The sequence below is a fragment of the Poecilia reticulata genome, unplaced genomic scaffold (genome assembly GCF_000633615.1).
Source record: "Poecilia reticulata strain Guanapo unplaced genomic scaffold, Guppy_female_1.0+MT scaffold_403, whole genome shotgun sequence".
NCBI classification, from domain to species: Eukaryota; Metazoa; Chordata; class Actinopteri; order Cyprinodontiformes; family Poeciliidae; genus Poecilia; species Poecilia reticulata.
Window position 1 is genome coordinate 3,148 of NW_007615172.1, and position 13,240 is coordinate 16,387.

The following is a 13,240-nucleotide window of genomic DNA, read 5'->3' on the forward strand; positions in this document are numbered from 1 at the left end:
TATGCAGACAAACTAAAGTAAATAGGACAATTTTCAGATAATTGCATTTTCATATATATATATAAACTTTCCAAACCGTTTTGGGCTTATAGGGAAAAACTAAGTGTTCCCCTTGTTAAATCATGAATTAACTGTGATTAACCTCGTTGTTTGAAGCGCTGTGCTCAGTTTCAGGAAACACACACAGACCTGATTACTGCCAGATTTATAGGAAGAGAAATCTCTTGCACAGGGCCTGTCTGGCAACATGTAGCACAATGCATTATGTCCCAGTCTGAAGAAATTCATAAGCGGATAAGACACAAAGTCACTGACATCTTTGAGCCTGGAACGGCTTAAAAAGCCATTTCTAAGACTTTGGGACTCCGGGGAACCAGAGAGAAAACATGGAAAAGTGATTAAGCTTCCCTTGAGAGACCGGCCAAACATAATTACTTCAAGACCACACTATTACTCATCCAGTACCACACAAAAAACCCAGAACAGCATTTATAACACTATAGGTCTGTCTTACCTCAATTAAAGTCAGAGTTCATGGTTCATCATTAAGAAAGACGGTGGGTAAATCCATAACAGAGTTCCAAGAGATCCACTCTTCACCAAAAAGGAGATAATATCTGGTCCATTATCACAGTGGACAAACAATACATATTTTTAAGATTCCCAAGCCTTTTGGGAAAATATTCTTTGAACTGAGACAAAAGGGGAAATTTTAAAACTAATAGAGCTCTTACAGATTATCACAAATGCTTGATGCCAGTTGTTCCCAAGAGTGGCACAGCCAGTTATTAGATCTTGAGTACAACTATATTTTGACTTTCAGCCAGTCAAAATATAATATTGCCCATTTTCACTTCCAAAAAAAAAAGAAAAGAAGAAAAGAAATCATCAATTGTAAACTGCTTTTTTTACAATTATTATCTGTCTGATACTAAATTTGTTTACAGATTAAAAGAAAAAACAGAAAATATACGACTGTAAGTTGCAAGCATTTCTTTACAGCATTTAGCTTGTCAGTAAAATGTTGAGTAGAGATCAAGATCATTTTTGGCAGATTTTGGATAAGTTGTCTGCTTTTTTTTCTCTCTCTCTCTCTTCAGCAGTGCCAGTTGTTCATCTGGCACTGGTTTTTACTCTGGCATTCTCCATTGGATAATTTTTTTTTTCTTTTATTAACTCACAGGCTTTGACCTTAGTTCAAACATTTGAGGCCTGACATGCTTTAGATGTTTTTCCTGGCTTTTTTTCTGGCCTCTCGGATGAGTCATCTCTGCACTCCAGGAGCAATTACGGTAGCCCAGCCACTCCTGGGAAGGTTCACTGCCGTCGCATGTTTTCTCCATTTTTGGATAACGGCTCTCACTGTGGTCCACTGGAGTCCTCAAACCTTACAAATTGCTTTTAACCCCTTTCCAGACTGATAAGAAATAATCGAAAAATTTTTCCTCATGTATTCCAGGGTTTCTTTAGATTTGGATATGTGTTGTTTTTTGATATATTTATTTAGGCTACATAGAGCCGTCAAACAGGTTTTTGAGTTTTGGTTCTGCAGGTCTGGTAATAATCAGGCCTGGGTGTGGTTAGAGAAGCTGAACTCAGCTTTCCAAAACAAAGTGATTATTAATCACAGTCATTTCATGATTCATTCACTCAGGATGGACAGGTTGGTTTATGTGTCTCTATCATCATTCGGAAACAGATTTTTATCTTTACTGAGATTATCCTCGTTTGTTCTGAAGATGAAGAAATCTTTTACATTTTGCAGCACTTCTTTGTACCATCAAAATGATATTATTTTATTCCACATGTTTGATGCCTATTTAGATCAAGAACAGAACCACTGATGAAAATGTGTCTTTTGGATAAATAGTTCATAACATATCTGAGGGAACCTGACTTTATTAATAAATGCAGATACTTTTTCTCATAGTTTGCAGGCAGTTACAGTCGGTGTGTGTTTCTTTGCTCCCAGTCCAGACGGTGGTGATAAAGGAAGAGTTTGTCCATGACTGGAGCTCCAGTTCTGACCAACAGGACTCAGAGACACTTGACATAAAGGAGGAAGAGGAGGAGCTGTGGATCAGCCAGGAGGAAGAGCAACGTGTTGTGAAGATTGAAGATGTAGAAAAATCCCTGATGTTTGAACTTGATGGAGTCAAACCTCTTGCCGACAGAGAGACAGAAGCTCCGACCAGCAGCTCTGCTGATCTGTTGGAAGCAGATCCTGACGGAGATGACTGCGGAGGAGCAGACGCAGACTGGAGCCCGGATCCATTTTGTTCTTTTCAACAAAGTGACATGACTGTTCACAAAAGAGGTAAAAGATCTAAACTGTGCTCTGGCCTTATGGCTCAGATTGAAGTCCACGCAGGCGAGAAGCCATTCGGCTGTGTTTTTTGTGGCAAAAGATTCAAGCATAAAACGTCAGTTAAATTACACATGATGACTCACACTGGAATAAGAGAACATAGCTGTGATCTTTGTGGTAAAGGATTCAAAGAGAAACGTTTTCTTCAGACGCACATGAGACTCCACACTGGAGAGAAGCCGTTTGCATGTAATGTTTGCGACAGGAGGTTTCATGCAAAGAAGTTTCTCAAAACTCACCTGGTGGTTCATTCGGAAGAAAAACCCTTTTCCTGTGACATTTGTGGTACAAAATTTAAGATAAAGGAATGTCTTAAAAAGCACATGAGAATCCACACGACAGATAGACCATTTGTTTGTGGCGTTTGCAACAAACGGTTTTCACTACAAGAGACACTAAAGAGTCACACGCGTGTTCACACAGGAGAGAAACCGTTTATTTGTAGTGTTTGCAGCAAAGGCTTTTCACGAAAAGAGAGTCTTAAAGGGCACATGCGTGTCCACACAGGAGAGAAACCGTTTATTTGTAGTGTTTGTGATAAAGGATTTTCACGACAAGTCTACCTGAGAAAGCATACGATGGTTCACACGGCGCCATTTAGCTGTAGTGATTGCGACAAACTTTTTGTGGATGAAATACAGTTAAAGCGACACGTGAGGCTCCACACAGAGGAGAGGCCGTTTGGTTGCGAAGTCTGTAAAAGCAGGTTTAATCAAAAGCGTCATCTTGAGAATCACATGAAAGGCCACTCGGGGGAAAAACCGTTTGTCTGCAGTGTTTGCAGTAAAGCGTTTTCACAACAGGTCTCTCTGAACAGACACATGCGCGTTCACACAAAAGAGAAACCGTTTGTGTGTAGCGTTTGCAGTAAGGCGTTTTCACAGCAAGGAAATCTAAAGAGACATATGAGTGTTCACGAGGGCTGCGACTTGATTCAGACATGATTTAGTTTTATTGACTAATGTGGGAATATATTCTGAATAGTTTCTGGTAACACACCTGCTCCTCTCTTTACCGGTGCATATTTGTCACAACTCCCTCCACCCTGAAAACCAGTGAATTTCTCCCTCATGTCCGCAAACAATTAAATCTTTTGATTCAGAAAACGTTGGCTTTTGGAATGAATTGGCACTTTATGGATAACCTGAATCAAACTCTCCCTCCAGCTGCCTTTAACCATTATTTAATTGTGTTTATGGAGATTCTGCCCCACTATGGACCTTTCCACACCAGTGGGCCTTAAATGGGGATTAGTCTTTATATATTACTAACCCAAGCTCTGTGACAGCAGACTCATGCTAAATAAATGTATTTATAAATGTTCTGCCTTTCCAATATTTTGTATATTGGTAATATTTTTCTACATTTTCATCAAGATTTTGAGAACAAAGAAGTTTGAAAGTAATGGATGGAAATATCCATTTAAAAGCAAGTGTTACTTATGTAAAACTGAAAGTGGAACTTTGTTACCAGACTTGCTGGGTGAATTTTATTTTTTATTTTATTTGAATACACCCTTTCAGAATCATCCTCTAAAAGTAAATTAAAATGACATCACTGTAATCTCTTGGTTGTAGCTCTCGAGGTATGCCTGAGTTATTTCAGTAATCTGTGAACATTTCTCTAACATTTTTGCTAATGTTTAAAGCTTCTTCATGTCTGTCACTCCTAAATTGGTGGCATATTAATTATGTTTTTCGCTAATTTGTTTTTAAAGTTACATTTTTATGGTGCTGCAGATTAATGAAGTCCTATCATTGATATTTTTCTGTTCTTTTTGTTTTATTATGTCGATTTTTGGAGAAATGTTTAACAACTTGCCACTAAACCTTACCATACTAAAGTGTAAAGTTTTTGTGTGTGTATCTGTGTGCACTTGTATATACAACACATAGAGGACCAATTTCACAATACAACAAAAGGTGCTCATTTGTGAAAAGTGAGGACCTTTTCCTGGTTTGGTGCTAGGAAGAGACCAGACTTGGGGAAAATGACTGTGTAAGGCATAAATGCAGTTGCTAAAATAAATGCAAAGTCATCAGTTTGCATAGAAGTACAAGTGTTTGTGTGATCTGTACTAAAATTATATACTGTACAGTAGTACAAATCAAGCAGTAAAAATGTGTTTAAAACCTATTTAATAAATATATATGAAAGTTGCATTTAGACTGAATTGTATTGTTTTTTTAGTTGTTTTTTTTAATACATATAACCAAAGAGCTGTACAAAAATAAGACACATTAAGGACAACAGACCAAAAAATTAAACATAAAACATTCATGAACTAAAGATAAGGCTTAGTGTTTATAAGCTGGACCTATATTTACTGTAAGGTGACTTACCCTTTCTTATAAACTGGTGCAATATAAATGATAACTAATTAAATATTTGTTTGTTTATAACAATTACAAATGGGTGGTAATTTAATAACTAATTTCATTATAAAAATTTGTTTAATTCTGAAAACCTGATAATTGTAAGAGGAAGTAGCTTTTTGAATCGGAACTTTACTTGTCATTCATTGGTCAGCATGGGGAAAGTAGCCGGATGTGACAACGCTATATTTGTAGGCTGTTTCCTAACTGAGGAAAGGCGTCTTCAGGTCTACATAAAATTAGTGCGTAACTGAGATTGTACACTCTTGACGTGGCCGTTTTCGCGAGGATTTTAGTTCTGCTTTAAACCACTGCCATCATTCACCCGGCATTTTCTTTACAGAATGTAATTAACCTTCAATAGCAAAGCGACGTGACTTTTTCCCAGCGAGGAGCTAACGCAGCTAACAGAGGAGATCTAATCTGTGTTTTTACCTCGTAGGTTTTAATGTCCGTTATTTAGTGCAACGAGACTAGTTGGAGTGGACCCAGAACTACTGATCAAGGTATCAGACTCTGCTCTGCAGCATTTTTTTTTATCAATACACTTTATTTGATCAGATTCTGATTTGTGTGTGATTCCACTTTCAGGTTATATGGCTGGAACCTTGACCCAGTTGAAGATGTGAAGCTGCAAACAAGAATTTTGAAAAGAAAAATCCAGAGTGAGCAAATGCTGACTACAACAGTACTGTAAATAATTTAAAAATGATTTCCACATTAGAGAGGTAGATTTACCTAAAGGCGCAATGAAAAATGCTCCTGAATTCAGTACAATGGCGTAAATATTGGTTTGGTGTAAAAAGGTTTTCATAAACTTAATATTCACACATTGTGCTTCCATGTGAAAATGTTAAATGTACTGTTATTTAAATACAAATAACAGTACATTGGTCAGTGTATTTAAATAACACTGGCTTTTTACAAAAACAGCTTCACATTTCTGGAAGAACCTCCAGCTGTGTCCTGAAGAACATTTTGGTAGGTTTCTGGTTAAGATACTCTTTACTGACAAAGAAACTTGTAGAGGTTGAAACATTAACATCTTAAGAATTATAAATTTAACTAGCATTTAGTGATGAGGTAAGCCTCAACATGCAATTAACTTTAGTGGTGAGGGGTTTCTACCAGTTACACATCTTTGTTGTTTTTTTAATAGATGAGATTTTAATCCAGCTATCAATAAACGTTCAATTATCAATCCAATGTAATGAAATCTAATAAAAACTAAATACATCTGTGCTAGGTTTCAGTTCACCTGCCAGCCTCACGTATTAGCTGATCTCATGCCGCCATCTAGTGGTTATACAGACTTTCTGCAGCATGCTTATCTTTTTTAACATCAAACCTGACTGTTGTCGGCTTGTGTAATGCCGCTTGGAAAAAAATAAACGAACAAAAAAAACCTTACTTACAGGTTTTGGATGAAGTAAATAGCATAATACAAGGGGATGTCTTTACAGTATGACATATCTTTAATGAAAAAGTATTTCTCTTACTTCCTTCTGTTAAAATTGCAAAACCTTTGTGATATTTTACTTGTAAATGAACCAGAAGTAATTCTAAATGTTCATGTGTTTGTCAGTGTTCCCTGTCCACCAGAACTTCAGTTCGGACCAGCAGACCCTAGAACTTCTCCAGATAAAGGAGGAACAACAGGAACTGTGGATCACTCACACAAGAGGGCAACCTACTGTGAAGGGAGAAGATGATGAGAAACCTCAGTTGTCAGAGCTTCATCACATTAAAACTGAAGACAATAAAGACACTGAAGCTTCAGCCAGCAGCTCAGCTGAACTGACGAAAACAGAACTTGATGGAGAGGAGTGTGGGGGACCAGAACCATATTCGAAATGCTGCCTTGAGCTAAAAACTGATGAAATTACTTCGGATTCTTCTGTGACTGAAGTCACGGATGATGATGATTGGCAAGGTCCTTTGTCAGGTTCTGATCCTGACATAGGATCAGAACCTGATCCTCAGTCAGAGTCTGGTAAACAATTTGTCTCCAAGTTGTCTCTTCAGGAAGGAAAAAGCTCTTCCCTCTGTCTGGTTAACCAGAAACGTCCTGGAGTCAAAGAAAACGTGTATTCCCCACCAGTCCATGGCAGTTGCAAATGGTTTTGTTGCGATGTTTGTGGAACACATTTTACCAAAAAGGGAAATCTGGAGAAACACATGATGGTTCACAAACAAGAAAAAACATTTACCTGTGAAGAATGTGGTAAAAACTTCAAACGACATTTACAGCTTACTGTCCACCTTAAAATTCACAGAGGTGAGAAGCCTTATGGTTGCGATTTTTGCGGTAAAGGGTTTATAGTAAACAGTGCTCTGCAAGCACACAAGAGGCTCCACTTAGGAGAGAAGCCATTTGGCTGTGATGTTTGTGGAAAAACTTTTCATTTAAGGAGGATTCTGAAAATGCACATGAAGGTGCACTCAGTGGAGAAACCATTTCATTGTACACTGTGTGAAAAACGATTTAAATGCCCATATATCCTTAAAAAGCACATGAGCCTCCACTCTGGACTGAAGCCATTTGTTTGTGGTGTTTGTAGTAAAGCATTTTCACAAGAAGAAACTCTAAAGACGCACATGGTTGTTCACACTACAGAAAAACCGTTTCCATGTGATATTTGTGGGAAAAGTTTCAAATATATGTCCTACGCTCGAAAGCACAAACTGTTTCACAGTGGCGAGAGCGGACACAGCTGTGATATTTGTGGCAAGACGTTTATTTTAAAGCCTGCACTCAAGGCGCACATGAGGAGTCACACTGGGGAGAAACCATTCTCCTGTGAGGATTGTGGAAGACAGTTTCATGTTAAGGCAAACCTTAAACAGCACATGAGGGTCCACACGGGCGAGAGGCCATTTGCCTGTGATGTTTGTAGTAAAACATTTAGTAGAAAGACCCATCTTACAGTGCACTCACGGATACACTCAGGAGAGAAACCGTTTTTCTGTAACGTTTGTGAAGAGAAATTTCGATTTCAGCACAATCTCAAAACACACATGAGGGTCCACACAGGAGAAAGGCCTTACGTTTGTAGTTTTTGTTGTAGAGGATTTTCGCGACAAGAGCATCTAAACAAACACATTGCCATTCACACAGCGGAATAAGTTTAGTTTTTGTCATTGTGGTCAGAATCTAACGGTGTGAAAATATTTCCTTAGATTGTTGGTTAAAATTGCAGGAAATGCTAACTAAATGCAGGAAAGACTATAGTCTATATTGTATATTATATCTATATTATATTACTATATTATATATTGCTTTGCTGATAGCTGATCAGCAAAGTAAAGGGGTTTCTTCAGGTGTTCATATTTAAGCAAACTAAAGACAGCTTTGTATAAGAAGGCTTATGACAAATATAACTTAGCCATTTTTTATTGTACATTCGACATAGGTTGCATGTGGGCAAAAATAAATCTGATTTGGGTAGCATTTACCTGTTGTGTGAAATTGGCCTCGGATGACTAAAAAGCACCTCACTGATGTTATTTCAACTACAGGGGTTAGTACTATTTATTTAGGGGTTAGAGGTCTAAACCTTTCCTCTGCTAGGCAAACACTTTTTTGTTGAGCTTGTTTTAATGCGTAAAACAAGGTTAGGTTTTGTTGTTTACCTATAATTAAATTATATTCTGTTCCAGGGGTCCTTTAAGAACATTTTACTATTTTACTACAGTTAACCAGATAGGAAACGAGTCCTTATCATTTATTCTGCATCAAGAGTCTAGGAATCTAATCAGAGCATTAAGTATGACACACCAGTGCTCAGGATTAGCTTTGTAATCTTTAAGTCTGAAATGAATTTATATGAATAGCAAAATATTTTTGTTCTGTATGGTAATCAAATGTGTATCTCTTTCAGTACATTAGTGTAGAAAAACATGAGTGTCATTGTTAAAATTAAGTAAGCACTATCAGAAATACTTTGAGGCTTTTCAAAGTTTATGTACCGAGTTCAACTCGAGCCTTCTTATAAATTGCATGTTTAATGGTTTTCAAAGTGGATTCAAAATTTGCTTCAATCTGCACAGTGATACCGACCAATCTGAAAATTGTGTAAAGTTCTGTGATAAGGCAATTTGGGTGAATTAGAGATATCATCTTGTTAATGGTGATGTACCATTTAATTTTCTGTCAAGCTATTAAGGCTACCTACCATTAAAAGATTTAGTAAAAGGTGTCTCACTTTGACTCATCCGTTGCTTCAGATTTTAGCCACATCTTGATTTATTCACCTGTATTGTCGACGCATTGGAAAACCCCTTAAAATAAATATTAAATTAAAGCACCTGAAAAAAGCCCATCAGACACGAAGTAACACAAAAAATCAGAAACTTCTGAAATTGTGATTTAGTAAGGACAATATATTAAATTGTACAGTGACATCTACTTGTGAAAATATGTTGATCACAAAATCTTCTCATTTATAACCAACTAGAGTTCTAATAAATTATCTGTTTTTGTTTTTTTGTTAACTGGGATTTTTTTGGATACAAGTCAACATCATAATGATATGATTTAATTTGATTACATAATTGTTGGTTTGAAGATATCCTGTTGTGCTAATGTCCCATCAATTTTTAAAAAAAGATGCTGTTAAAGGGTATTGGGTCAAATATTTGTCTAATTTCAAACAGATTCCTGTTCATCCTCTTTTAATAAACATTAATAACTCCTGAGTTTATTAATCCACAAACAATTAGTTATTTCTTCACTTTACAGCTAATCTCACAATGATGCTGCACTGTTTATATTATCAGGTGTTTCTTCAAATAAAATAATTCTGACAAGTTTCTAATAGCTGGTGCTTTAGATTTGTTTTAAAAAGACACTAATATGGAGAAATCTGGACAGAAATTAAGGTTTCCAAAGGCTGGTGGCGTAACGGAGGAGGCAGAAAAGCTTACAGCTCATATTTCTAGGAGGGACCAAGCAATTAAAAGTTAATGTTTGAGTAATAAAAGACATGAAAAATATTTTTTGAATATGATATGTTATAGAAACAGCAACAGATTTATCCATGTTCTGATTTTTTTTTTCTCAATGACAACTCACCACTGCTTTCAGTTCATGGGGGGGAATTATTTCTCTGTATAATAGTCAAATAACATCCTTCATCCAAAATCCACAGGAAGAGGGTCACAGTGTGCAGTTTTGGTATTTTCCTTTTTCATGGGGCACTGATGGGACAGGTTAAGTGAGCTGAATGACCTTTAATTAAATGGATAGAGGGCCATTTTTACACCCTGCTGTTTTCATTTAAAATCCATGAATATAAAAAAAAACATACTTAGTTAATCTTGATTCAGTTTACTGGGAAATTTTTTTTGATTAAGTTGCTGGCATGAATCCACAATATCTTGTATATTTACTTCCATTTAAACAGTGGGAACGTCTTAAAATAAATATAGAAAAAAAGCATTCTCGTTATTTTATTCTGAAAAGGTTCACCTTTGAAAAGGGAAGTACCCTTTCCGAAACTTGTCTTTCATTGGTCAACGAGGAGGAAGTATCCAGATGTAACATTGTTAGCTCGAATGGCTAGGTCCCGACAGGAAAATATATTTACATTTTGTGGAAAAAACAAACAAAAAACACGTTTGTTGATTATTTTTGAGACAAGGTTACAGCCTTCTTGAGGATATATCAACTGCACATATCTTCTGGGTTTTGGTTAACACTATTTACGGTCCGAATTCAGCAATACAATAATGTAATTAGCGTTTATTAGCAAACTGAATGGACCGTGAGCCACCGTGGAGCTAAAGCAGCTAACAGTAGAGTCTTAATCAGTGTTTCCAACAAGGGTTATGGTGGCCCAGCTGAGGACCGAGAGACTGAGGAAAGTTACAGAGTGAACGCAGAACTACTGACCAAGGTATCAGGCTCTGCCCTGTAGCGTCTCTGCTACACTTTACATTTTATGTTAATACACTTTATATTGTCGTATGCTGATTTGTGTCTGATTCCAGTTCCAGACAGCAGAAAACAGAAGATTCCGATTATAAGACTGAAACCATGAATGAGTAAAACATGTGGAGGCGAGGATTGTGAAAAGGCGAATCCAAGGTGGAGCGAGGATGACTGAGATGATGAAGGTTGAAGCAGATGAACCTGGAGGGTTCAGCTTGGAGCACCCCGTACCTGCAGCATCCACATCAGAACTGGAGGAAATACAAGACAGCAAATATCTCAGTAAGTGGCACATTGGTTTGTCTGGATTGAAGCAAATGACCTGTCTGGAAGTTCAAAGGGTCTGTTTGTTTCTTTTTAGCAGAAGAAAGGTATGACACATCCACGCACTGATTTATTCTAAGCATTTGTTCAGTTCTTGGATGGGTGTGTGATCATCTGGTAACATTGTAATTCAGAGCTGTGCATGATCTGCATATTTGTTGTAACTGATGTTATTGTTGTAACTTGAGCTAGCAGGAGGAGGGTTTCCCCCAGAAAACTCCCTAAGCCCGGTGGTAGGAGCGCTAGAGCATTCATCCAGTGACCTACCGTGTTTTTGAGTTAGAAAATATTTAAATTTGACAGAAATTTTGAATATATGACTAGGTAATTATGTTTTATTGGACTACTTAAACACCAACTATTAAGTCTTCAAAAAAATAGCGGGCTAACATAAAACAAAAAATACAATTTAAATAAATATAATTTTTTTGCACTTGAGTTGTTTCATCCTAATTATCTAAAATTATTTATTTTTATATAAATGACTTGTCACTTTATTTGCTAAAGTTGTAGCATCTATACCAGTAAATACAGACAGTGGTTCTGGTGAAAAAAAAGGACACCTAACTTCAATCTCCCTGTGTGTCCACATACTGACCATACTATGTACCCATTGTGCTTCCACCAAAGAGACTCTTAAACCCGTCTTTGCTATCACTGTTAATGGTTTACAAAAAACCTAGAGTAAATAAACAAACAATGCTTAGCACAGTGAGAGTGCAAGTAAAGCCTGGTGGCCTGTCAGGCTTACAATATATAAAAAGTTTGATTTACTTGGAGTTATATTGTGTTGGTTAAGTGTTCCCTTTATTTTTTTTGAGCAGTATACTTTGGGAAACCCAGTGTCTGTTAGGGATAGGGGTTGTTCTGATGATAAATATTCTCTCATAAAACAGTTGCATTTATGTTTAGCTTGCTGATAAATTAGTCAGTTTAAGTCTACAGTTTTAATTGAATAAATTAGAAAAAAAACACTCTCAGAGTTTAAGAAAGCAAAAGCTTTTTTTTATTTTGAAAAATAAAGTTAATAAATTTTTGACATTTTCATCAACCATTAATGTCTGTATGTCTGTCAGTTTTACCTGTCTATCAGACAATGGCGATTAAAGAAGAGGTTCCCAGTGATTGGAGCTCCAATTTGAACCAACAAAATCCTCAATCCTGCATAAAGAAGGAAGAAGAAGAACTGTGGATCAGTAAGGAGGATGAGCAGCTTAATGTGAAGACTGAAAATGAAGAAAAGCCTCTGTTATCAGAGCTTCATGACATTGAAACTGAATATTTTAGAGAGGCAGAAGCTCCAACCAGCAGCTCAGCCGAACAAATGGAAATACAATCTGAAGATGAGGACTGTGTACGACCAGAATGGGACAAGAATCCAGAATGTTCCTCTGGAGAAAACAAAATAACAGTTCACAAAAGAGGTAAACGACTCAAACTGTGTTCCAAATCTATGGCTCAGATTGAAATCCATGGTGGAGAGAAGCCATTTGGTTGCAGTATTTGTGGCAAAAGATTTAAAAGTAAGAATCATGTTAGGATACACATCATGACTCACACTGGAAACAGAGAACATAGCTGTGATCTATGTGGTAAAGGATTTCTAGTGAAGGGTCATCTTCACACTCACATGAGACTCCACACTGGAGAAAGACCATTTGCCTGTGATGACTGTGGTAAACGATTTCGAGCAAAGACAAACCTTAAAACTCACATGAAGGTCCATTCTAGAGACAAGCCTTTTTCTTGTGACGTTTGTGGAACAAAATTTAAAAGAAAAGAAACACTTAAGAAACACATTTGGATCCACACCACAGAGAAACCCTTTGTCTGCAATGTTTGCACAAGAGGATTTTCACGACAAAAGAGTCTGAAAAGTCACATGTATCTTCACACAGGAGAGAAACCGTTTATTTGTAGTATTTGTAGTAAAGGATTCGCAGTGCAGGAGAATCTAAAGAGTCACATGTGCGTTCACACTGGTGAGAAACCATTTATTTGTGGTGTTTGCAGTAAAGGATTTCATCGACATGGAGATCTAAAGAGACACATGCGTGTTCATACAGGAGAGAAGCCGTTTATTTGTACTGTCTGCAGTAAAGGATTTTCACAACAAATTCATTTAAAGAGCCACATGCTTGTTCACACTGGAGAGAAACTATTTATTTGTAGTTTTTGCAGTAAAGGGTTTTCACAACCAGAAACTTTAAGGAGACACATGCGTGTTCATACAGGAGAGAA

General features: G+C 36.9%; 3 protein-coding genes across 3 annotated transcripts in view; all 3 read left to right on the forward strand.

Moving 5' to 3' along the window:
- The window catches only part of LOC103460967 (zinc finger protein OZF-like), a 5,921-nt gene extending 1,391 nt beyond the window's left edge, over positions 1 to 4,530 (forward strand). Inside the window, exon 3 of the mRNA XM_008403277.2 lies at positions 1,973 to 4,530. Coding sequence (XP_008401499.1) covers positions 1,973 to 3,312 — 1,340 coding nt within the window. The 3' untranslated portion in view covers positions 3,313 to 4,530. The remainder of the gene's footprint in view (positions 1 to 1,972) is intronic.
- A 391-nt stretch (positions 4,531 to 4,921) lies between these two features.
- LOC103460968 (gastrula zinc finger protein XlCGF26.1-like) lies at positions 4,922 to 9,442 on the forward strand. Its single transcript, XM_008403280.2, has 4 exons — positions 4,922 to 5,089; positions 5,186 to 5,249; positions 5,335 to 5,408; positions 6,329 to 9,442. Coding segments are annotated over exons 3-4 (1,542 nt in total). The 5' UTR covers positions 4,922 to 5,089; positions 5,186 to 5,249; positions 5,335 to 5,407; the 3' UTR covers positions 7,870 to 9,442.
- An 829-nt stretch (positions 9,443 to 10,271) lies between these two features.
- Positions 10,272 to 13,235, forward strand: LOC103460970 (oocyte zinc finger protein XlCOF6.1-like; the record flags this gene model as incomplete). Its single annotated transcript, XM_008403283.2, has 3 exons — positions 10,272 to 10,640; positions 10,735 to 10,957; positions 12,076 to 13,235. Coding segments are annotated over exons 2-3 (1,275 nt in total), but the record flags the coding sequence as incomplete, so codon positions are not given.
- Positions 13,236 to 13,240: the final 5 nt, after the last annotated feature.